The sequence below is a fragment of the Motacilla alba genome, chromosome 3, assembly GCF_015832195.1.
Source record: "Motacilla alba alba isolate MOTALB_02 chromosome 3, Motacilla_alba_V1.0_pri, whole genome shotgun sequence".
NCBI classification, from domain to species: domain Eukaryota; kingdom Metazoa; phylum Chordata; class Aves; order Passeriformes; family Motacillidae; genus Motacilla; species Motacilla alba.
In genome coordinates this window covers 105,512,262-105,539,409 of record NC_052018.1, presented here as the reverse complement: position 1 = coordinate 105,539,409, position 27,148 = coordinate 105,512,262, and the positions used below count along the sequence as shown (strand labels likewise).

Sequence of the window (27,148 nt, the reverse complement as noted above, 5' to 3'; positions counted from 1 at the left end):
CTGCTATATACAGCACCCACTCCAGCTACTCCATCCTCATAGCTGCTACTGAACAAAATAATGTGCAAACAGGTATCTGAAGACTGTATAAACAAGTTTTAAGATAAAAATACTTCTGTTGTGAAGCGAGGTGGAAATATCAGATGTAAGTGAGGAAACAAAACGAAAAAAGTGCAAGTCATCCTATGCAGCTACACTGATTTTGCTCAATGTGCCCATAAGGAAAAGGGGTCTGAGATTTAACCAGAGATCACAGAATCACTTATACTGGAAAAGACCTTCAAGATCATTGAGTCCAGCCATTAACTGTCAGGTCCATCATAAAATGACTTTCCAAAGGCCCACGTCTACAGGTGTTCTAAAAACCTCCAGTGATAGCTGACTCCATCACCTTCCTGGCAGCCCTTTTGGTAATGAAATTTTTCCCAATATCCCAACTAAACCTGCCCTGGCTCAACTTGAGGCCATTTCCTCTTGTCCTGTGGCTTATTACTTGGGAGAAGAGACTGACACCCACAAAGTGTTTTAGTCAAAGTGATTTCCACATTTTAATGTGCAGCTGGAGAAAAGGGAATGCAATTAATGATCATCTTGTCTACATCAATTCATGTTGCCACTTATCTGCATGCCCAGAAAAGTGAGTGAAACTTGAGATGCACAAGCAGCTCAGAAAACAAAAGCTAAACTGGTGGAAATGCTTTACCTCACATGTAAACAGCAGGTTTCTGCATCTTTCAACAGACACACCCACAAACACACCCAAAGACATTTCCAAGGAGAGAAGACAAGGCATTCCTTCAATGCTAAGGCATCTATCATCTGTCAAAGTTCCTTTTCAAAAGCATAGAAACAGAAAGTCTGGTAAAATCAATAGCTGCAGAGCATTTTGAGGAAAGATAAAAATATCTACTTGTTCCTTAAGAAAGGGCTGTAATATTTCTCCTACATTTCTCAAAAGTCAAGTTGGAGAAAGGGCTGGAAGAAGTTTAGTGGAAATGAACTGAAGGGAATCAAACACCGACGCGAGCAATTAGAGTAGAGCAATAAAATACAATAAAATGCAATATGCAAACGTATACTAAGTCTTAGCAATGCTCTGCTAAAAATAGTCTTGCAGACTAACTGGATGTGAATGTATTATTCTTGATAAGACATGGACACTAAACTTGTCACTGCAACAGATCTGTATTAACTAAAGACACACAAAGCTACAATGAATTTACAAAAGTTATCCTTGCACAAGTATGATTTTAGGACCAGCCTACAAACTATGAAAGTATTCCCCTCTCAGCTCTTCAAAGCAGCACCTAACTGTTATTTATGCAGAACACAGTGAAATAAACTGCCTTTTCCATACATTTTGTTAGAAAGTATACCACAAAGGCTGATTCATCAAAATGTTAATTGTATACTTACAGAGTTTTTTAAGCAATCATCATCCACATCAAAGTTTGATGTATCAGTAGGGCTGCTAACTTCTGGGATGTAAGGTGCCTCACAGTTCCTAATGTTGTCCCAATCAATCCCAGCAAAAAATGGATGGTTCTTAAAGTCTTCTATTCCATTTTGTCCAAGCCGATGCTCTCTGCTACAAATGAGCCTTCGGATGAGGTCCTTTGCACTTTCAGAGACATCTGTCACTTGAGCAGGAAACTGAAACCTCTCCTTAAAAATTAAAATAGGAGGAAATAGTTTATTACCAAGAAAAAGTTGGAAAAATTACCTTCTTAGTGAAAATCATTGTCTAGAAAAAGAAATGTGCAAATACTCCAGCTCTGAAATACATGCAGTAAGGTTTCAAGGAAAAGACTTCTGCTAAGGATAGAAACTATTATGATATTTTGTCTTCTACTTTTTCTCCTTTATTTAAATTTCTCTTACACTACAGCTGTTGAATTTTACAGCTAGCTCCATGTGGAAGAACATTTTAGAATCTTCTGCATAAGCCAAGAAATGGGTTCACCAGAAAAAAAGAAACACAACAAGATTGATGCAATGTAGCCAAGACAGACTCCACAGAGTGAATTAACATCTATGTTTCCAAACCCAGATTTTAAGTTTAAGGCTTATTCCAAAGAAAAGTCATCTGAAATCCATAATCATTAACTTGCTACATGGAAACATATTTTTTGCTCTACATTTATGAACACTTAACATAATTAGTACATAAAAACTTATTTCAAATATGTGCTCAAGTTACCCCATTATTAAAAATTAGCTTAGAGACAGACAGAAAGTGCACTAACTTTGTGGTTCATTATTTTCCCATAGGTCTCCACCAAGGACTCAGCATAAAAGGGCGTTTCTCCATAAAGCATTTCATACATGCAAACGCCCAGGGACCACCAGTCACACTCGGGCCCATACTTCCCTTTTCCATCTTCCATGGCCTGCAAGATTTCTGGAGAGATGTAGTCTGGTGTTCCAACTGCCACTGAAGATTGGACCTGGAGAAGTTACATTTTCAGGATTAAAATCAAATTTCATCATTACAGACATTGTGGTACTATGCCCATGTATATATAAATCTAGTCCAGCATTCTTGTCATAACAAAAACAACTCAACACAAGCAAAGCTTCTAAACTCATAAAGAAATACTTAAGCATCCAAGGCACTGCATTAATAGGCAGCCCAATAACATACTTTTGCTAAACTATTATCAATATTTAAAAACAGATAAAGGACAAAACTGTCAATTGTGAGGACTACAGCCAGTAAGCAATTATAGACCTGGTAATCACATATATTAGGTCAAATACTTTCTAATCCCTGGGACATGATTAAACATACTGGAATTATATTCTAGTCACACTTAATGTGCAAATTTAAATGGACTGGAAGAACATCATCCTATTTCAGTATCTCATCCTGCTCATACTACAGCTTATATTTTCAATAAAGATTAGAGCTCAGAGCTTAAAACTGAGAGATGCATAGTTCATAAACCCCTACTTGGCACTGACAGCACAGCTTCCCTTTATTTATTCATGAGCTGACTGTATGCTAAAAAGTTCTTAATATACTGCAAATCCAAGCAGTCTGCAGTTGAATTTTCAAGCAAGTCAGTTATATACCAATACCATTTATAGCTCCATTTCATTTGTCATAAGGCACCTATTCCCTTTATTAGCCCACATTTTGTGGCTATCAATGGACTGAAGAAAAAATACTTAGGAATGTATCATTCTTTCTAATTTACCGTTCCATCTTCCATCAGTTTCAGACAAGAACCAAAATCTGCTAATCGAATATGTCCATTCATATCCATCAAGATGTTGTCTGGTTTTATATCCCTGCAATTAAACAAATTCCAGGATTAGTACAAAATGCATTGCATGAGATGCATTCCAAGCATTAACTCTGCCAGTCTTTCCATTCAAAACCAGCAACCCATGAGCACACAGAAGACAGTCACTCATGATATGGTGAAATTTGCACTAGAGACACTTCATGAGGCTGTTGATCAGTCAAATCCTACTTCTTAATTTTAGTAAGAATTGTGTAGTTAAATTCCTCTCATGTCTCAAGGGTAGACAGGAGAATCTTACTTGCTCTGAGCTTTCGTATATAAAATTTTTAAATCATCTGAAGAATTTTAGTGAAATGCTCTCAAGTGGAAGATGCATGCTTATACTGGAGCTGGAAAACAACCCCTAGATTTTACAACAGAACAAAAGCCAATGAAATCCGGAAATAGCTAACACATTTTTACATTTGCTGTCTTTCACTGACATTCTTCTCTCACATGCATCTCAGTTCACAGTGCACATGTTTCATGCTTCTGCTGATATGACCATTGCACACACCACTGCAGCTCTGCCTGGCCACACTCTGGCTGCCTCACTGAGCTCATGATGCAGATGCAACTACCATTCTAAGCAGGCAGCACAATAAACACTCCTCAAATTGTGAACTTGGCCTTTTTTTTGTCTCAGGCTTTTTCTAAGTGTACTGAAATACAGGTAGAGTGTATGTTCCCAGTGTACAGCAGAGTAGGACAAAAGCTCTCAGTTACCAGAGGGACATTTGTTGTTCAACTTGTAAACTAGGTTCAAATGTTGAAATTTCTTTTCAATTAAGTATAGATATTAGAAACACACATCAAGCTACATTTAAAAAATATCTGACATTATTGGATTCTTACGCCATCCTTATCTATTATTTTCAAAACATAAGTTATGACTGTATGACTACAAGTCTACAAACACAGGGAAGTTTTTCAGATAGAAGAACATACCCCCTAAAAAAACAGTCCTCACTTTGCTTCACTCCCCAAACAACTTATAAAATGAATGTCACTGACTGTTTTGCAGACAAATCTCAAAATATTCACAAGCTAAAATGTTCACATTGCACCTGAGAGCAAATTTTGTTGTTTAGATTTTGATGTTCTGTTTTTGTTGGTGGTGGATTCCCGCCCCCCCTCCCCAACTAAAAGTCGAGTTATAGACAAGGCTTACTGATAATTTACAACACAAAAGAAATTAGAGCCACACCTTGAGCAGCATTATAGAAACTATGGCATAAAGGTGTCACAGTGTCACACACTTGGTGACAATTAATATGATAACAATTTGTGGTTTGGAAGAAAATAATTTCCTGAATTTGTGTTACTCAAAGACAAGCAGGCTGCGGCGCATGCTGAAAACAAACTTTAGGCACCTTTCAAATGCTCAGAAATATTTATAAAGTAGAAAGCAAACAATGCAAGAAATCACACTTTCACAACTTGCAACTAAGCATAAAGACAATTCTTTACAAAGTAAATCAGAAAAATAACCGAGTCCATTCTCATAAGACCATTCTTTCACTTGATTTTTGCTGACACTGAATATGCCAAAGAATCGCAGCCTCCAGACTGAGATAGTTGTGTTTGTTTTGCACTCACCCACCAAAAACATTCCTTAAACACGCTTCTAAATAAAAACAAACACATGCCATTGAGACTGCTGGAATTATAACTTCAGTTTAAAACACTCTGCAAAAACATGCACCTAAAATCCAGTTCCTCCTAGAAGCTGGACCTAGTTCAAGCTAAACAAAAACATGAGTCACCCCTGAGGCTCCATTTATCCATGTTCTATCTTTTAATATATTCCCAAGAGAAATAATAATAACATTAATAACCATCATCATCATCCCAACCTCTCCCATTCAATCTCACAAAACAGCAAGAAAACATGAAAAATCTCATTGTGTTGTCAACACTGTGCAAAACCAAACCTGCAAACAACACTGAATGCACTTGAAGGAACAACGATTTCTTGCAGAGTGGCATTTGTAATGCTCAGTAATAACTTCATAAGAATAATTTTTACAGTTAAGGAAAAAAGAAATGACCAACTTAATAAATACAAATTCTTTTCAGCTCTTGTAACAGAAGCTACGGGCTATGAACAACTGTTCTGAATTCTGAGCTACATTAATAAAAGACAGTTTGAAAGACAAGAATTGCTGGTACCTGCAGAGCAGAGTAGGCTGTAAGCAAAGGGAAAGAAAATTATGAGCCCCAGAGGGGAACAAGGAACAGGAGTAATTATTGCCAGTGTAACTGAAGAGTGTGAAGGTGGTTATTATGGGAAAAAATAATGTCTTAAACTCTGCATCTTTACTGAGCCTGCTGCAGTTAGATTGCATTAGAATGATGATTTTGTTCCAGGTTTTCTTTTGAATGACATTTGTTTACTCTCTTTAGTGATGAGAACTGATCTATCTCCTGCTCTAAAGAGAATATGGTATTCTCTCTTCACATTCACTCCACCTTCCCCAGCTTATCCCAGTTTCTTCAGTGTATGGACTGGTTCTTTCTACTTCCATCTCAACTGCATTTTTATTCCCATCTCTCCTAGACTCCCCTCAAAAGCTGAGATGTCCAATCCTTCACAGCCTATCAACCCCAAATTTCCTCCCTTGCTATCTCCTCCTTTCTCTCTCACCTTCTTCACTCCCAAGTCCTCATCTCCCTGCTTGTTCAAATTTAACTAATCTTGTTTTTTATCCTGTTTCAGTTCTCAGCAGTCACTATTTACTCACAGTCCCATTCCTCTGGCTTCCTAGTCCTGTGATACAGGACAACTATCCTCTTTCCTCATGTCCAACTCCTGTCCAATTTGCATAGCAATCTTCTTTGGCACCGAAAGGAAGAGAACTATCAGTAATGGAGACACTCCACACAGTCTCTAGTGTCTATTTATCAGCATCTCCCCAAAACCCTTCAATATCACAGCTCTGAAGCTGTGCAAAGCTACAGCAGAAGAAAACTGAAAAGTATTTGGGGGATCAAACTCTGCACACAGTTGTCTGGAACTCATAACAACTGGAATATTGAGGGGAAAATTATAACCTGAAAATATCTAGGTAGGGGGCAGAGGAATGAAAATATATCCATGACTCATGGAAGATTCTCTCCTGAATTTCAAGTCTCCACACCCCATAGCAGAAGATTTTCTCACTGGTTTTGTAATAATTATTTTATTAATTGAAAATCTATTTAGGAAAAGTAATCCATGATTCTTGATCTTGTTTCTGGAAAGAGGAACACTTATTGCTTCAGGCAAATACTAAGGAAGGAAAATTCCAGACCAAGTACCTAAAATCTGGCAAAATTAACGAGCAAATAATGAAAAGTTACATGGCTCAGTGAATAGACCACTGGGCTGAATCTCTGCAGATAAGAGTTACCAGGTGATTGTGGGCAGTCCATTTAAACATCACTCAACAAGAACCACGGTGCTCAGTCAAGCAATTAATATCATCTGGCTAGAAGGCCGTGGAGCCCAAATACCCCACTAACTCTGTAATTAGTTCACTGCAATAAAAGAAAAAAAGGTCAGCCCACTTGAAATATGAAATACTAATTCACTTTCAAGAAATATAAGCATTTGAAAGGTGTTTTTATGAGCCAGACTTAGAGCGGGAACAAGTATTGAATCAGGGCAATTGCTCTGACACCGCTGTGCTCTCTGGAGACCCTGAGCCTGACAAGAGTCCCCAGCAGTTCAGCCCTACTCTGACAGCACCTTCTGGGGGTAGGAAGCTCAATGTGCAAGGGGTGCAGGTTGCCAGAGCTGGTCCTGGCACGAGCCAAGCTACTACAAATTCTTCAAATGTGCTCCACACTCAATTCAAGGAACATAGGTACTCAACATACCCAAAGAAACTTTTTTTTTTTTTAATTAGTGATTTAACAGCACTAAAGGAGCTAGAAATCTGGACCAAATAAACTTCTCTAGAAATACATAAGTCCATTTAAACTTTGACTTCAATAGAGCGTCCAGGAGCAACTTCTACTTTTCTGAGCTTTGTTGGCCCTGACTGTAGGAGAAAATCAGCACTGCACAGCAGCTCTGCTGCTGTTTTCTGGAGAATGCAATAGGAATAAACAGTGTGTGATACTGAACACTTCACTTGCACTGAAAATGAGTGAAAGCTAATGAAAAAAAAAAAAATCTCTAATGAATTCTTCCTTATAATGTTTCTTAGTTTAAATTGGGGAGCTGTTCTTCAGATTGGCATGTTTACCCAGATGACTTCACTCGCCTCTCTTTAAAACCGTTTACTTTCTTAAGCTGTAATTAAAACCCAAACATTTTACATACTAACTGTGTTAATATAAACAACATTCTGAAATAGGACTACAGCAGATACCTGGATTATTGCCATTTATTTTGATTTCTCTGTTAATGAGCCAGAGTAGAATTTCATTTGTTCAGTAAGACTCAAGAAAAAGTATTCCCTCTGAGACATGCTAAATCCATAGCACATTCCAGCTGTAAAATAAACTAAAAAAGAATTTTTAATACATGTGAACGTATTTTTTCCCCTGGATTCATTTCTTATACTAAAGGAAACTTAAGGAATCGTGAGGTCTTGCATATTGAAATTTGGACTAGAAAACACCCTTAAGTTCCTTATAACTTGAATTATCTGATCATCCTATGGTTTCAAAGTATATGGGTTCCTGAGGTTCACCTATGTCATTCCGTGAATCACTGGATCAATGCAATTCTATTATTTTGTAGACCACATGAAGTTCCTCAGGTCTACAGATCAGGAAGCAGCAGATTTAGAAGAATCTTAAATTTTGTTTCAAGGGCAGCTTCATGGAGGAGGAAACCAGACAAACAGAATAGAAGATGTGTCAAAAACAGATGGACAATTGTTTCAAGAGCTGTATCAGAATGACTGAGCAGCAGGCGTGTCAAACACTACCAAAGACTGGGCCAGTGGGTCAACTCACAGGCTTTTATCCTCTAAGTTTATGTGATAAAATTCCTAGTGGCATTAAAGATTTTGTGACCAGTAGGGATCCCTCTTCTTGGTAGCTGTACAGTTATGATGCAGAATTTACTTGGTTTAGTTATTCATCTGTATCATCATTTTTTCTTTCAAAACACAAATGATCAAACAGAAATGGAGGAAGAAGTGAGTCCTCCTCAAGATCAACAAAAGTGGCCAGGTGGTGCAAGTTGGAACCTCTTAATATGTCCAACATATCCTCCTGGGAATAAATTTCAGATACTGATGGACTGTCCTTGCATACAGAGCTGAGCTCTTAAGAAAACAGCAGAACTGAAATGAGAATAAAGCGACTCACACTGCTCTAAATGCACGATGTGAGCTGAGCCTGAATAAAGAAATGGACCTGCCTGGAATCAGTCATGTGATAGCTGAGCTACTAGTTTATTTGAGCTCAGTAGATAAGAAAGAGATAACCTGGAGAATAAATTTTTATTTCTAATGCTAACATTAGAAAAGCATGGAAATCAATTAATTTTCCTAAACAGGTCACATGCCTCAAGACATGCTATTTTTGAATAGCAAGAAACAAAGTGAGCAGCTCAAATGAATTATTTTTCTGTGAAAAATTCACATGAACAGTATTTTTTAATGCTACCAAGGCAAATTAAAACACCAGCATTTGAGAAAAACAAATTAGTTTCAGGTGTAACTGCTGGCACAGAGAAACTGATGCAGAAAGCTTATTACCAATTAAAGATTTCACAGTACATTATTTGCTCATTGTACATGCAAGAGCATTCCCCAAAAGTATAAATCAAAAGGCTAAAAGCAGACATCAGTGATTATAATTATTCACTCTTACAACAAGAAATGCCATCCTTTGCCAAGTTACCTACTTTAAGAAAAAACACAACCAAGACTTCACTGCCAGAATGCCTGGACTTGTTATCCAAAATTCGTTCAGAACACAAGATTATCCTTAGTCAGGACAGAAGTTTGGCAAACTGCTTATTTCACTCCCTTCTGTTGTTTCAGGCAGACTTTCCCTCCATACACCTCTTTTACAAAGAAATGCTACATCCACGATTAAAAACGAAGACATTTGGTTTTGGCAGCACTCCAATGAAATGAGAAAATTTGGTGCCTGTGAAGATTTTATTAAGGCATTCAGTGATGCTATACTGACAGTGTGAAACAAATGGTGAGCTTCCATCGAGAATGCTGGTCAAATAATGCCCTTTTTTCACAGTGAAATGTATGGACATTGATGTCCAGCAGGTTATTTCTATTTTCCATTACCGTGGACTGGGTTATATCAAAGTCAGCATTGCCATATGCTGCCAACTCCGGTTTATCTGAATTCCGATGAGCAAAAGTAGAAATAGGCTCCATCTGGCAGAAAGACCAATGTGCACTGAGCCAAATTAGATTTGGACAGTAGGCAGTTATTCTTGAGCAATCCCAACAAGATAGGCTGCACAAGATAGCAGCATGAGAAAACTGGAATATGTTGTACCTCATTAACCGTGCCTCTTATCAAGACTCAACTGTGCCTTCTCCTAAACAGACACTCCTTCATTTTTGGGTGAAATCCAAAAAGCGCGCTTTTCGATTGAAACCGAAATAATTTAAATAACTTTGATCTTAGCCTTAGTATTTGTATAGCACCCAAACCACTGCAGCATGTTTGTATACTAAACAAAACCTGCTTCATGTAAGGCTGACAAACTAATGCTTACAAGCAAATAAGATGCAGTAGCCTTGCATACAGCCCTGAAGTCAACAGGAATAGCCTAAGACTGAACACTTCAGAATTTAAGTCTTAGTAAGAAGAGCAACTACAGGGGAAAAAATAAATGCTATAATCAACCTTATTTTATCATTATTTTTTCTTAAACAGTATCTTAACAGTGTAAAACTCCCTTGTTTTCTCTTTAATTCTTGATAATAAATTACTATGTATGTGCTGCTCCAGAAACACCCTGGACTTCACCTCTGCTAAAAGCATCTCTCTACTCTAAGCAGCAGGAGATTCCTCTAAATCTCATTACACTCAATGGACAGACACTCAATCAATTAGTTGGAAACATCAACCAAACCATGACAATAAAGGCTCTAGATCTGTGATACAGCCATTTGTTATTGATCAGTGTGGATAATTTTATATTCATATTGTCCCACACTCTAACCAAATTTTATTCTTAGTAATATCACAAAACTAAATGAAAAACACTACAAAATTCAAGGTTCCCATTACTGTGTGCAGTACATTTAGTGCAGCACCTATAGAATCAGATACTTCCAAACTTAGTTCCACATCACACTTTCTACCGAAGTGTACTTTTTTAAATCCCTAATCCAGACAGAGAGATAATTTCAGTTTTCACTAAAAATAAGGTAATTACATTGCATTCTTCTTTTACTATGAAGAATCTGCATCACAGGCTTGAAGTATACAATGCAAAACAGATTAAATTGAAAGCTCACCCACACTGAGTTTTTTGTGTGGTAACACAAAAAGTAATGAATTTAAGTACAAATGAAAGATACTCAGATGAAACATTAGAAACTGTGTAATAAAGACAATAGGACACTAGAACAAATTGGTTTAGGAAATGCCACCATCTCCATCACTTTTCTTTCAGAACCAGCTAGACAAATGTCTGTCAGACTGGTTTAGCTACAGTTTGATCCTGCCTTGGGGCCCTAGGAAAGTACTAGCTGACCTCTCCAAGTCCTCTCCCAGTCCTTTGCTCTACAGTCTTTAATTTCTGCCACTCACACAAGTATTCTGGACACAACACAGTGTTTACCTTATGGTATCCAATGTTCTTTATGAATTTCAAATGCTAATAAAGGAAATAATAACAAGCAACAGGGACCGAGTACATCAGCCAACACATATAGATCCTGAGTTTGTTCAGGCACTCATATTCATTCCTGAACACTTGAACAGAGTGTAGTTACTGGCTTATAAATATATGCTCCACCACATCATATTATAATATCCTAGAATTAATTTACCTCAGGAAAATGTCTCCCTGTGGGCTTTGTGCATATGTATTTGTTTCCAAGTAATGGATATCTCAAACACGTTAAGAGTTGAAAACCAAGAATAATTATTTTTAAAAGCTGCTTAAGTCCATTTTCTTCCTTCTTTTAAAAAAAATAAGTAAAAGGGGTGATCTGAAAAATTCTTTTGGATAAATGCTTGGCAGCAACATATTCCCCACAGCTACTGTCCTCATCTAAAATGCTGATCAGCTGACAGAACCAGATATCCATGGAAAAAACCCTCACTTGCAGGTTAGGACCCTCATGCAGCATTTCAAAGAGATGTCAGGGTAAAGTCACTTGTGATTGCCTAGGGATTATTTCTACTGTCTTGGCAGCTTTACAGACTAAAACCAGGAACACACTGTACCTTACAAGGTTAAATTACAGATTGATTTTAAATGCCAATGAAATAAGAATAAACGAGTGGCAGACATTATCAGAAAGCCAATTCCTTATGTCTCAAACAATCAAGCATGCAAGAGAAAGTCCAATGCATTTGGAAACTTGAAAAAGTTCATATTAAAAAGCAGAAGTTAATTTACATAGGAACTGTTAAAAACAAATTGAAAAACCCAAACCCAAGTTAACAGGCCTCTCACAGTGGATCCAGAATATAGAAGTTCATAACTTTCCTCAGGGCTGACTTGTAGCAGAGTTACTGGTATTAGACAAAAAAAAACTTGTAAGGACTCAAATATAAAATTGAGCACACAAAGTATTGAACATTTGAATGTTTAATAATGCACTATTCTTGAAAAGAATAGTATTATTGAGTAAAATTTAATGCATGAAAATCCCTGTACTTCATTTCTTTTTGGGTAATTTTAGTAGCTTTTAATAGCTATTCATGATGATCTCTCCTGCTGCAAAAGACTGAGGTACAAGCATAGAAGTTTTGAAAGAGAAGCAAACATAAAACTGGAGAAACAAAACAGGAATGTTTTAAACTTTTTTTTCAGAAACAAAAACTGGTGTGGAAAACAAATACTTGGTTTGAAAATCACAAAAATCAACACAGGAAATTAGTGAAAATTGCTGCTAACTGAATGCAATTTGTAAAAATCAAGGAGACAACACTTGGGAAATGAGGTAAATATTCTTACATGAAACAAGCTGTAACATAACCACAGCACAGTCCTGTAAAGCTCTAGAGGTGCTGTGCCATTCAGTGATCAAAGCCAATCCAGAATTATGGTTAATTTGAAAGGACTACTCAAAAAATCCAGTGGGAAATGGGACTTGGGAATCTGCTCTCCGTGACCTTGCTCTGAGCAGGAGGGTTAGATCAGCTGACCTAAAGAGGTCCCTTTCAACCCCACCCATCCTGTGATTCTGAAATTATGACTGAAGCTGCCTTTTCAATTTTATTTCACTAATACCCTTCTGGTTATGTTGTTCCAAAGCTTCTCCAACCTAATTCTGAAATGCAGTAGCACCAAAGTACTACAGGTTCAGTTGTAGCAGCCTACATACTTCTGACTTCTTGTGGCTCAAGACAGAAACTATCTTTAGCCTTTTAGCATTAAGAATATGTTTATTTTTGCACTGGAAATTGCAGTTCATAAAACAAAGATTGGCAAACTCCTTCACTCTCTCTGGAGGGATATGACAGGTAAAACCACGAAACTGTCTTGATTGTATCTTGACATTTAATAGCAGGCTTACAAAATTTGTTAAAATTAAAAGCTTCCTTTCCCTGATCTAGAGTCTGACTAACAAAAAGCCCCTATTTATCCCAAAATGCTCAGCAGTCAGGGTTAGTCTCTGACATTGCTTACAATGTCAAGATAATCAGTGCTGGCAAGATTGGCCTGAAGCCATCAGACACCCCTCCACACCACTGCTCTGTCACACAAATTTCTTCTGTGTAAAAAGTCTTGGCTATCAGAGAATACTCATCTCCTCCCACGAATGCCTACAGCACACACATATGTATGCATACATATATATTTAAGACAGGAGCAAAATAAGGTTTATAGGAAGACTTTTGGGTGGCAAAATATGTAAGAAGATGCAAACTAGGCACTATCCTCCTGCCGGATTTACTCCAGAGCATGGACTACTTTTCTCACCAAGCTTTCAAGAGCTAAATTGTTTTGTAAATTTGCAGTAACTATACGCATGTTTTTTTTATTACTATGAAAGACTATTCTCAGGAATACACATTCCCTAGAACAGAGCACTTCAATACATGCAGAAGCAAATTATTTATATTAGAGCTGTTCACTTACAGAGGGTTCTTCAAAACCCAACTCCTTGCAGGCAAAAAGATTCAAAAGAGGCGTTTAAATTATATCCTTACGTGACTAACTAACTGTGCCTACACTGAAAATACTGAAGCAACCCGAAATGAAGGAGCCCCTGGGAAAAATGGGATGGCAGGGAGTAGATTGCTCACCTAGCAAGGGGCCCTAAAGTAAAAGAACACAATTAAAAATAGGCCGTGAACCAGAAGCTGTGCCACGGTAGCCTATGCACAAATCCTGAAGGAAGAGCTGGGCACCTTCAATTTACACAGCACTTAGAAAACAAAACAAAAAAGCAGAGTTCATGTTTCTATCTCCATCTGGTGTTCTTCTACTTTTCCAATAAACTACAAATACACGCAGCAGAGGACCTGGCTGAGGGCACTCACTATTTTCACCTCTCTAACCTGCCCAGCTGTCACAATGCTTTTTTTGGACCTGATCACTCTGCTTATAGTTTCACATTCCTCAACAGAAACTCCACACCAACAACATTCATCAGGGAAAACTGCCATTTGAGTCAACATTGGAAAGAATAATGGCCTTCAAGCCCAAAGTTGTATGAATATTGAGAAACACCACCAAATACATGACAAGTAACTATCACAGAAGTGCATTCAAGTATCTTGAGCACAGTTCACTCTTTTTTTGAAGCACCCTATTAGTTGATACTTTGAAATACTAAAAACCAAACTAGTTTAAGCTGATAATGGTAGAAACAAGCTCCACTGAGCTGCCAACTTTAAATATTATGTTTATTCACTTCATATTTCAATGTAGTTACAATGGAATACCAAGCAAATTGCTTGAACTGTGCAAACTTCTGTTGACAGAGCTGTTTCTGGGTTGTCAAACTGTACTTTTTTGTATCATTCTGTATTTTTCCTCCAGAAGATGAGAGTAAAGAATTTTATCATGACAATTTAAAAAGCAATGAAATGATAGTATATTTGCCACGTTTTGCCATGTCAACTTTATTGGAATTCCATTTTGGCTTCTAAGAACTTAAGTAAACAGATTAAGAACTCCACAAGCACTACTACCCTGTAGCATATTCTAAAGATTAAAAAATTAAAGTCTGCTAAGTAAGGCTAATTCATGTCAAAGCTTTTAGATTTCTAATAGTATCATGAGTTACTGGTGGGTAAGGGAGTAGAAAGAGTAAGCTCCTTAAGAATGTTATGCCCATCTGTGAGTGCCATCTGTCAAAGAAATCCTGAAAGAAGAGGCTAACAAGGAATCCAGAATATGCCCAGCTGTTGCACTGTAAATTACTACCTATGCTAAAAAACCTAAACACGTAATTCTAGGCAGATAAATGTTTTCTTTCCTTTTGATTCTCATTTTAGATATGCAGTCTCTGCTCTTTGCTTTTCAGTACAACCACACACAGTCCCTGAAACAGCTCATGGCATTGCAAAATTCTGAGAGTAAATCACACAACATAAACTGAGGACTTGCACTGGTTTTGATAAGAACAGTCAAAAAACATTTTACATATTCCATTTTTTAAAAATCCACTGCTGATACAAAGAAAGCAATTCACAGAAGAGTGTTCACTCAGAAGCTGTCTGGACAACCTAAAAAAATTTTAATATATATTCTTATATATGTCTTTGTATGTTTATCTGCATAAGGCACACCTACATATATTTTAATTATCAGGGATATTTATGAGTGCCCTGAGCTTAAGCAAGCTATTAGTTGCAAACCACTTGAAAATTTCTGGGACTGATCAAGAAACAAACTAACCTGCTGGGTCCATACCACCCCACAGCAACTCTTCCTTAGCCTCTTTTTCTATCTTCCTCCAGGAATAAATACACAGATGTAAATGCACTGAGAATTATGGGAGGTGAGGGAAAAGGAGGTCTGTGCAGAAATGAGTTCTGAGATCACTTAATGCTTTTTGTTTTTCCAAAAGAATGATATACAGTCTTAATATGAGGTTGATATTATCTCTCCCCCATACATTTATTTGATCAGCAATAAAAAACTATTAAAAATGTATTAAAGGGAGGGGGAGAAACACAGAAAAAAGTAGAACGTATTTTAAGGAGACATAAAATATTCAGGAATGGGGAGCACATTACAAAAATTTAAATGAATTGTTTGTTGTTCCTTAGTTATGTGGGAAACAGAACAAAGATAAGATGCAAAGCTGCAAGTAAACCCTGAAGAGTAAAAAAACAGTTTACAAGGAGAAGAAAACCAATGCCACTCCAAGTGAACAAATATCTACATCAAATACTTGCCATAGCTCTTGCAATATGTGAGAAAGCACTCCTATATCCTCTATGTTTTACATGTTTCACTGCTCTTCTCCCAAGCTAGTAGGGCTTTAGATTTCATATATTTTTTGAAAGACTGCCCAGCAGAAGAAGAGTGTTTCTGAAAACACTATTACACAGCCATTTTAATGTGCTGCATGGAACCTTTGCTTTCTTCATCCTTTGCCCAATAAAGGTTTATTCAGCAGTTACACAGATACTTGGGATTCCTCTTTTTTAATGGAAGTCAGTGTTGTCAGAATATCTACCCCTCTCCATGAAAAAAGGGGAGGTGGGAGAAAAGAACAAAAACAACAGAAAAAGTATAGGTTTTCCAAATCTGCTTTCTACTTAACTGTGCCCTAAATTAACAGTAGAGAGGTTAAATGCTAATGGGAACAAAGATTCCTTCCTAGTGAGTAAGTAAAAAGTAGAACAGTGAGGAGCAAAGAACCTACTACTCCTGAAATAATAAAACTAAAATTAGGATAAACTCTCTTGCTTCCCCTCAGCTTGAACATGTTCTTTACTGTATTGCAAATAGGGCATCATATTTGTTACCTCTTGGTTATCAAAAAAAACCAAAAAAAACAAAACCACCAAACCAAAAAAAAAACAAACGTGTGTTGAAGGAATTCTATTCACAAGCTGTTAAATACAGCAGAAGATACTGCTGTTGAACACAAGAAATGCAAAGTGACTGTTTTTAAGGACACAGAAAAGGAGAGTAAAAGCCCCTATATATGTGCAATGGAAGGAAGAAAATTCGTATTTCACTGGAAATTTAAATTATTTCATGGTATTATTCATTCCATGTCAACCACCAACCTGACCAATGTTGGCACAGGCTGAATCCAAGCCTTGCTGGAGGCAGCAAAAAGAGTGAGTTCCTTACAGGAGTGTACCCAGGCAAGGCTGTATGCTGACAAAAAACAAGCATCAGGACTGCACCATTTCCTGTGTGCTATTCCACAGGTGAGAAATCACATCATGACCCTCTCATGAAATCCTCAACCAAGTCCTCCAGAGAGAAGACAGCCCACAGGGTGGAAGAACTCAGCAGTGCAAGGAGCTGAAGAGGGACACAAATGGCTCTGAATCCATGAGGAAAGCAGAAATGAAGAAAGATAAAAATCCTCTCACCTCTGCCATGATGTGATTTTATTTTTTAATTTGCTGAATCACTCAGGACTCCAAAATACTTTTTTAAAGAGTGAAAAGTAAACACTGTGCCTTGTTGCTCAGTTCAGAGTCGTGGTGGGAAGGCAGCCCCAAAGCACCGCACCACAGTGGCCACGCTGGGCACATCCAAACACAACCGGCCTTCCCAAAACCTCAAAACAGAGGGGCAGGGCAAAGAGTCACTTCTGTCAGAAACCCTACCCTGACTGCTAAAGGAACATGCATTGTACACTATTCTATGGCATTAGCTTTTTGTTTGTGTTAAGCTAATTCCACGTGAAATTGCACAGGTTTGTTTCTGACCATGTCCAGGGGGACGGCAAGGTGAATTAGGAGACTCTCCAGAAGACTCCTGTGCCCAATACTTCTTAAAAGAGGTTTCTCTTTTATTTTTCTGTTTTGGGACAGGAAAGGGTGTTTTCCTTTTTGACACTAAAATTACATTCAAAATAACAGATTTCTGGCGTATATAATGAGGGTTTGGATTTTCAATTTGTCAGAGGTTCTTTTACCCTGTCTGTTTTTCAGACTGAGAGAACTGGAGAGAGAATTCTGTAAGGAACTGAGGCTCTGATCCTTCATCTGACCATGGGATGCCAAGCAATATGTTACACAGTCTGGGAATTTTTTCTCCTCACAAAGACCAGCTTCTTGACCCTTCTTTGCTGTAAAGTATAAACAAGAACGGAAGTAAAATGGAAAGGACAGAAAACAGTGAACAGCAGGATGTGAAGATATCCTTCAAATTCTTAGCCTGCCTGTTGATTACTTAGTAACAGCCAATTTTTTTTTTCTGTTGTGCTTTTTTACATTTGATGTTCATACAAAAGCCATTAACTGCAGAAAGGAGGAGTTTGTCAGAGAGAGAAGTTTTGAGCCTTAAAAATGCTGAAAAGCAGCACCTTGTGCAGACAGCAGAAGCTGGTGCTCAGGCAGAGTCAAGTTTGCTGAAGCACCCAGGTGAACCACAAGCCTGCATCTCAGAGACAACTAGAGAAAGTGATTCCAGCTTTTTCATTTCTAGTCCTATCACTGAATGCAACAACAGAATTCATCTCGAGAAGTTACAATGAGAGAACATACACACATCACAGCCCTGCTGATTTTTTTATTTAGAGTTTAAGGATATGACTGGTGTGCCTCAATTATATGCGTTGTATTAAAGAGTGGCTCAAATGGAGAACTGCAGCTACTGAGTGAAAACTGTGGCTGAATTCACAATTTTAAAAGAAAGTCAGAGAATACTATCCTAGGACAAACAATTATCTAGGAATATTCAGAAGTACAACACACACACTATTCCTCAAGCTCTCAGGAGTCACTCCTATCTTCCTCTTCTTTGTTTCCCTCGACCCCATGCTTATTTTCTGTCTGCTCTTCTCACCATTTAAATTGCTGGTCACTTGGAGGATCAAAGCTGCTATTTTCAGTCACTTAACCTACAGCTAATCTCATTGTTGCTTGCCTGTTTAATTGGAATTAGTTGGCCCTGGTGCACCTAATGGTTAACAAGGAGTCTGACAGTCCTTGGCTGTATGGATTGTTACAGAAAGTGCACTTCAGAACCTGCATAATGAGCAGTTTTAGCTCGTTTTGCCATTACTTCTTAGAGAATTAAGGGATATGTGACTTAATGAATGATGAATTATTCATTCTTGTCTAGCTGAGATTCAAGCATCGTTTTTCTTTCTGGAAACCAAATGGAAAGCAAAATTTTTAAAGCAAGGAGCAGCAATTTCTGACTTAAATTTATAAATGCAAGTAGACCTGTTGCATCTATAAATAATTTATTAATATGATACATAGACAGAGTTAATAAAAAAACTTCCTTTGGACATGTGTTACAGTTGATCTACATCAGGAAAAGTCTGAATAAAAAAACCCTCTAGTTTTACTTGTTTGAAATTTACTCAGAAGTGTGAAATCAAAGATCTTGGTGCCTGTGCCTCATCTCCAACCAGGCAACCCTTTTCTGAACTCACCACCAGCCAAAAGGCTTCCAGCAGAGTGTTTATTTTTAAAAATGGAGACATTTTTTCCACCATTTTTCCACCATTCTTGACATTATCAACACCATTACCAAAGGATTATGAGAAAATAATACTTCCTAAGTAAGCAAAGTTATCCATGTGCCTAACAGTATTCTTTTTCACAAATTCAAAGACAGGTTCCTATTCTGTGTTGAAACATCAGAAAGCAATGGCTCCTAGTTAAATATCAAATTTTTAGTGCTCAATTTGATGACCTGTTCTAAATAGATCATAGAATACCAGGTTGGAAAGGATCACAAGGATCATCTGCTCCAACCCTCCTTGGCAAAAGCACAGTGAAGCCCAACACCCTGCAAAACTGATGGCCAACTCAATGCTGGTTCTTTTAATAAACATGACACTGCTTAAAATGTCTAGGTAAATTCTCTTCTTTCTTCTCATGGATCCGGAACCAAGAAGTATATAAAATTATATAACAGTGGTTTAGTACCACCTGCCCAGAACTGAGATTTCAATGTCATAAATGTTCATTGAAATAAAATCGTGATTCAAAAAGATCTATTAGACTAGAAATGTACCAAAAAAAAGTAACACACAAAAGATAAGGCAACCAGAGTTCTCCTACTTCATATATTATGCTAATGTAATTACCAATTTCAGTAAGATTATTACTGGTGCTATTTCAATGCTGTACAAACTAGTATCTCACCACCAGCTACTTTCAGGCAAGAATTCTCATTACCCTAAAACACAAATTAAGTCAAAGTCTGTAGTATGAATCCCACACTGGCATGTGTATCTCAACCTTTTCACATAGAAGCTGCATTTTTACCTTAAATGTACATTTGCTTTTCAGTAACTGCTGCAATGTCTTCAAGCAGACCAGTTACAAAGAATTTCAATCATAACATCAGGACTGTGTCAAAATCTCAACAGGACACCAGAAACTGCTTCAATCCAGTTCAAGATGCTCTGTTTTCATGTGGGAACAGGAATTTCCTGATATTCTCAGAACAATTCTATTATTTCATCACCCTAGAACAGCAGGATTAGAAGATCCTTTTGATGCTGCCAATAATATTCCATACACATGTTACTCTGCACTGATCTGGTACCAGGGAACTGAGAGGGAATAATAGAGACAAAACAAGTTTCTGAAATGCTTATTGATCTGAATCACACAAGCACAGCCAAAACATTACACAACATTTCCTAACCCACATAAATCAGCAACTGCAACATGAAGACACACTTGATGCTGAAGTAAAAATCTAGATTTTTTTTTTCCCCTACATGATATCCTCAAAAAAGCTCCAGTGTGTTAAAAGTGTGTTAGTTTTGCCAAGACACTTTTAAGATACACACATTCAAGTTAGGCACACTGAGTGGAAGGGAGACAAAAACACTGAGACAGGCAGAGTTTTGGCAGGCACAAACACAGAAAGGTTCTGGCAACACGTTCAGAAGGTAAGTAGGGAAATCAGCAATCTGTTTTGCATTCTTGTAGTGTAGTTACTGGCAGAGTACAGAAGTTACTAAACAATTGAAAAAAATTATGAGACAGAAATTTTTAAATTTTGGTATGTTCCCAGAAAAAGCAGGAAAATGATGGAACAAGCAGAATGGGATAACAGGATTATCTTGCCAGGGAAGCTGTACTGAGCAGCTTCTGTGTTTGTGTTTCTAATGAAGCTGGCATAATTCTCAATTAGAGACTCTTTTTAATTTATCATAGACTGTTAAGGTCAAACATCATCATTTATTATAAACCAATTTTTTAATTCAAATTAAATCTGTGAGAAGGCATGCAAAGGTCTGGTTTTGAGTCAAACACCACAACACAAAAATACTGCATTACCTTCCATGACACCCTCAGAACTCAGATTACAATTTTTTTTTGGCAAGAGACAAGTTAATCTCTCTTAGAATATTCAACTGGCAATCACAATGTTTTATATTTCAGCATTCACAACCCTCCTAGGCACTGGACTGTCAAGAGCAACCATGATATTAGTACTACAGACTCTCAGACAAAAATTTTTCCAGAAACTATGGTTTTAAAGAAACAACGTAAGCAAAAGCTGACTCAATGTTTAAGTAGGAGTTGTGACTTGACAGTAATTTCTTTTTGAGTCCATTGACAAGTGCTGTCAGTGCAAATCACACTTTCCTTACTTAAATTTTCTACCAATTTTTGCATTTTACATTCTTAAAAGAAACACCAGCTTTGTGGCATGGATGAGTAGGAAGAGAATGTTATTTCGAGCTGTTGCAATTCATCAGGCAGAAAATATGTGGACTATACTGACACTAAACAACTTTCACTTCCTTAAACATAAAGTGTAATACTTAGAATGATTACAAGGAATACCACATTATGCCATGCAAACACTGGGAGCAAAATCTGAACTCCTTTGTGTGCACAATTCACCAGAATCAGGTAATTTTTTTCACAGCATTATGGATTGAGACACAATTCAATATTAAAATATTTTGAATTTTTCTCTACATGAGAGAAAGTGTCACTGAAAGAACAAATGACAGTACTAGGAAAGGCATTAATAATAAACTGGCCAAAGGAGAGATGACTGCATAGTGCTGGAGGAGGTAATAAAATCAGAGGGAGATTATTACTGCTGATCCTCTGAGATCAGTTTTGAAACTGATTTAACATTTTAGCTTTAAAACCTAGCATAAAAATAAATGCACACTCATAAAATGTGTAGATACCACAAAGCTGAAAAGCAGCAGTAACAGCAGGGAAGACTGGACTATCACACATACAGAAATGACTAAACTGAAAACTATAATAACAGAAATCAGATTACACTTAACAGTGTAAAATGCAAATACATTCCTGGTGAGTGTAACAGCAGAAACTTCTCTTCTACACCAAGAGCTTATCAGTTGTAACTGACAGAGAAGGAACTGTCTACACCAAATCATTATTTTACATCTGTACCTTTACAGTGTGATGGAACCATAGCTCTTGGTTTTGCTTGAAGAAATATTCTAGCCGAGTGAGAAATACTGCTGCTAGAACACAAGTTCCTTCCAAAATGTCGTCTCATATAATATTTACAATCCTTGACATTAAAATTTTATCAAGTTGTCAGACAACTCAAAGATTAAATAACAACTTGAAGAATGACCATACTCACCACTATCATGAAACACTATTTCAAAAGTTCTTATCTGTAAAAGAAATCCCTAAAATTTTGACTTGTATATAAAGGAACTTCAATCAGGCTACCCAATATGCCAAAATTAACTCTTGCTCCAATAGTATGAAACAAACCAAAACCAAGTAGTCATGGTGGTATACAGAAATTTAGCTCTTTCTCATCACTACCAAACTCTTTACAGCAAGATGCACACATAAAGAAACATTATATTCTCCAGTTATTCTCTTTGAAATACAGCAGATGTGGATTTCTTATTTTACCATATTTACTGTAGTTCCTAAACCTACTTGCCTTTTTGGAAGTATTCATAATCTCAGAGTTCCACTTACTCTCAGCTGTAGCTTGGCTGTTACCCCCACAATGTCAGAGTCAAAATTAACCTGAACTAAACTCCACAGCTCTCCTGCTCTGCCATGAAAATATGCCCACCACATGAAATTACACACTGTGTTTATTTTTCACTCTGCCTGTGCTACATTTTCTTCATACTTTAAATGAGGACATGGTAAGCTATCTTCTAATTCCCGGAGTGTGTAAAACTCCAATACACCTAAATGGGATGCCCAGTTGACCCTATTCACCACCTCATTGTCAAGAATTACTGTGAGACAACTTGCAGCTCTTGTGCTTGTTTGGTTTTGCAAAGCTTTGTAAAGCTCTCATGGCTTCTGCTTGTCACTGTGTGGCCCCCTGTAAAGTCACCTCTTCTCAGTCACTGAGCTAGCCCTGAAAATGCAGCTGCCCAAAGATTTTGGTGCACCAGATTAATCAGTATGGAAGTAGTCCTGGTAAAAATTTATCTTTGGTTAATTAAAAATACTGCAGCATATAGACAAAGAAGCATATTAAAAATGAAGCATGCTTGTATAAATATAACGTAACAAAATATTTACATGCAAAATTAGCTTTAAATCAGCTTATGATATCTCTGGCATCTGAGGAGGATTGTGAGCATATGCTTTTTTCAGAAGATCACTCCCCTAGAGATCAAAACTGTACTTTCATCCTTTAACACAGGAATATTTTATTTTTTTTAAAGCAAATCTTCCAAAAAAGCAATAGTACAATTCATAGATAAGACCCTGTTTAAATCACAAGAAAAAGATTATAATTTGAGGAAAATAATACGAAAACAATACATTAATTCTTACTAAACAGAAATCAAGGAAAAGAATACAAATATATCCTAAAATCTCTCATCCTATAAGGCATTCATAATGTGTTTGGGCAGGTTCAACCTGTAATATAATCTTTATTCCAACCAAAAGGGCATAGAAACGTGAGGGAATAAGCCAGACCAGGCTTGAAGCATATGTCGACAGTTTCTCTACCATGTCATCCAGCAAAAGACATGTAAGTAGTTCAGCATGTGTTTTTTGGTTTTGTTGTTGCTAGAAAACAAACAAACCATATTGACAGGCATGATCCAAATACAATAAGCTCTGTGACACTGGAATAAAACTCCTGAAAGGAACAGACTAAGGAAGGAACTGTAGCCAGAGGCTACAAAGGAAGAAATGCATTTGGTCTAAATGTATCCCAGTATATCCAGTACTTGCTGTAGCTTGGCAGAAAAATCTCAGAAAATTAAAAATAATTAGAAAAATAATGACTGTATACTGTTTGCTCAAACTCACTAAAATTGCACTCATTAAGAATAAAGTGTTATTGGAAAAGCCTTTGTATTCAAACTGCATATGTAAAAAATCATTTCCTTTTGACATAAAGCACAAGGCACAATGCTTGCTTAATAAAAAAAGCAAATATATATTCTTTTAAAATTATCTTGGAAAGGAACTTAAGGCCTGAATTTTCAGCCGTTAAACTTAAGCAGAACTCTAAAGAAGCTGCACTTACATAAAAGTAAATTCCTCTCTGTGCTAGTTCAATTTCCTATATGAAGAAGATGTAACTTTGCTATTATTGTATCAGATCTGATTTTAGCCCCTCCTCCCTTTTCTTCCTTTCTCCTCTAAGCCACTCTTTTCTCCTTGCACCTTTCTAATGCCCTTTTCCAGGACTTCACACACTGTATCTGATTAAGAATTCCTGCGTTACAGTGGCAGCAATATCACTGCTTCCTGCTGCAGGAGGAAATGCTAAAGGCTGCCCCCCAATAGCTAATAAAGAAAAACTGAACAGCACAAACATCACAGCACCTGAGTCAATAAAGATTTTAATGCAACTTTTCAGATAAAGCTCCACAAGGTCTCGCTGCCCTGACCCCAACCATGAAACCTTCTGCAACTGAACCAAGCCTGACCTCATGCAAGCATCTGCTTGGTAAGCAGTATTCTAATTTGCAGGATGTTAAGTGACCTATTTTTTTTCTCATTTAAGAAGTTAAAAGGCAGCAGTATTTTGCTGCTGTTAAAAAAGGAACACAAGCTAAGCTCCTCTATCAATGCAACAACAGCTCTTCTGGAAATGCAAGAAGGAAATGCTTCCTGAAGAACAGCTTCAATGAAGACAAGGTTATTTGGACTAGTATTTCCTTAATTGTCCTTCCAGGAATCAGATTCTTGCCCTCCCATCTTATTAAGATATCTTGCAAGGTTATCTTAATTTACTGTGAAGAAAAAGGAATTACTACATTTAGTGTCTGAGGCAACAGCCATTCAACTGAGAAATTCAAACATCAAATTTCTACTTGTCAAATGGGAAAGTTCACCTACTTAAAATATTTTCACTCCAAATTTACCGAATATTCACTGGGAAGAATGCTCTAGCAAGAAACCAGGTTTTAAAACACTTCTTATAATACATTCAAGCATCTCAGTGTTACAGTTTTATAGGAGTACTGCAGGAATATCTGATTCTAAAGCCAAGTTATTATTGCTTATTTATGCAATGACAAATCTACATGACATTCAAAGTCAGCTAATGATAATGAATTTGTTCAGTACAGCTTCTAATCTTATGTAATCAAATAATATAAACTCAATTGTATTGCAAATACTAAAAAGGAAGCAAAGGGCACATAAAATAAAGGCATTTCAAGAAGGAGCTTGAGGAACACACAAGGTATTAATAAATAAAAATTGGAGACTATGAAACGAGGCAGTTATGAAATAAATACTGTGTTCACAAAGAGATAATGAAATGGAAGGTCTGAAGACAAAACATGAGACAGACAGTTTCCTTTTGTACAACAGAAAACCCAAGAATAATGAAGACTATCACACAACTACTGCATTTCTGCCTGCATCATTCTGAACTTAATAAACAACAACAAAATCACTGAAAGTTAATTAGCACCTCTATCTTGGTCACCAAACAAACAGTTAATTACACTCTCAGAACCACAGTAATTGAGACAAAAAATTCAGGAATAAGGAAAATGTTTTTGTCCTACTTTCCTGATGTTGATTTTGGATATCACAGAAAGTAGTAGGAAAAAGTATTTCCAGGTCTGAAATGATGAGAAGAAAATGAGTGTAAAATTATAGCTTAACTTACATAAACACAGCTTTCAAATGGGAATGGTTTGTCCTCAAAAGAAGTTATTAAATTCTGCGAACACCTCTGACTTCATTAAACATTGAGACAGATCTCATATCAGAGCTATGACTGTTCTAATGTGGACATTTCTTCTGAGAAGACCAAAGAAATCAAATCAATCTTTATGCCAGAGGCAGCAGGAGCTCTTGGCAAGTTCCATCACATTTAGCATCCTCTAAGCGTTGTTTTAAACATTATTACTTGGAAGAGAAGACCACAGGTTTTTCTATAGGAAACTTCAGGCATTAATAATTTTCCCCTTAAGAGTTAAAAAGGAGCCTATCCAATCAAACTCTATTTCTTGTCTGTCTCTTTCGTTTTCACTTTTAGGGGGTTTAAACACTTCTGCTTTATGACAGCCACAACCATTTCCTACCTAAGGGGATTGCACAGCATCTGGCAGAGAGTGCTCACATCCACCTGCCTTTCAAGCAATTGCACCCAGAAGGTGCAAAAATTGACAGGAGTAAGTAGAAACTCTACATCTACACACTCCTCCTTTTCCTGAATCTCCTTTCTAGTAAAGGAGAACAACTACAAGCTAAAGGGCAGGTAGGGACTCAGAAGGAAAGGAGGGGTGCAGTCCTTGTGTTGCCCGCCTTCCTCAGCAGACAATAATCAACAACCTCCTTTGTTAGGAGGTCAAGCATTAAAGGGGAAGGTTTTACTGTAAGCTGAGGATATCTTACATTTATGATACTATAACTGTTTCTCATGCCCCTTCTTCTTTAAAAATCACATCTCCAGATATCCCGAGTACCACTCAAGGAGTGTGAAACACAATGTAATGATCAATGTTTGTATTGGGAAAACGGCTTAAGGCAACTTCCTACTATTCTCTGTAAGATTGAAGAATTGACCCAGGTTAGTTAAAATGTAAAGTCACTTCTCACTTGGCCTGGTGTCCCTGTTCCGTTCCCTGCACAGTGCCACAAGCCTTTGTTTCAGCAGAGAAGGAGGAATGCCTGGAGCTTGGAGAGAGAGGAACAATGGGAGAAAAAAAGTCCAAAGACAGATTTGTAAAGGCACCTCTGCTGAAAGGACTACTCAAGGCTGCTGCTGCCTAAGGGGCTGGGTTTAGGGTTTTTAAACCTCTTTCTGCTCGAATGACACAGAATATACATATAGGTCTATACCAGCTCAGTCACCCACTGCACAGCTTTCACTCAAATCAGCACTCCCATGAGACACTCCAAGAAACCATTTGCCTTCTCCGTGATGTACAGCCAGTGTGATCCAAGAGCTCTTGGCACTCCAAGCATCTGTGGGCCTTTTATTTCAAAATGCTTCTAGGTCATGGCAGGCTCGTGTGGAAATCCTACCAAAGAATTGTAGTCAAACAGCATTAACCTCACCCAGCCCTCAGTGCAGGTCAGGTGCCACCCCGAGGGCACACTTTAGAGCAGCTGCCAGCGTTTGGACCATCTGAGGTCACAGGGCAGAATGAAGGCCCACATAACCTTTGGCTCCAGCC

At 37.4% G+C, this 27,148-nt stretch overlaps 1 protein-coding gene across 11 annotated transcripts in view; it reads right to left on the bottom strand.

The window, feature by feature from the left end:
- CDC42BPA (CDC42 binding protein kinase alpha) overlaps positions 1–27,148 on the bottom strand; it is a 182,526-nt gene that overhangs the window by 75,842 nt on the left and 79,536 nt on the right. For all 11 annotated transcript variants that reach the window (XM_038132509.1, XM_038132508.1, XM_038132515.1 and 8 more), the window contains exons 7-9: positions 3,201–3,294; positions 2,247–2,447; positions 1,417–1,665 (exon numbers count right to left, since the gene is read on the bottom strand). In XM_038132509.1, the coding sequence (XP_037988437.1) occupies positions 1,417–1,665; positions 2,247–2,447; positions 3,201–3,294 (544 nt within the window). The remainder of the gene's footprint in view (positions 1–1,416; positions 1,666–2,246; positions 2,448–3,200; positions 3,295–27,148) is intronic.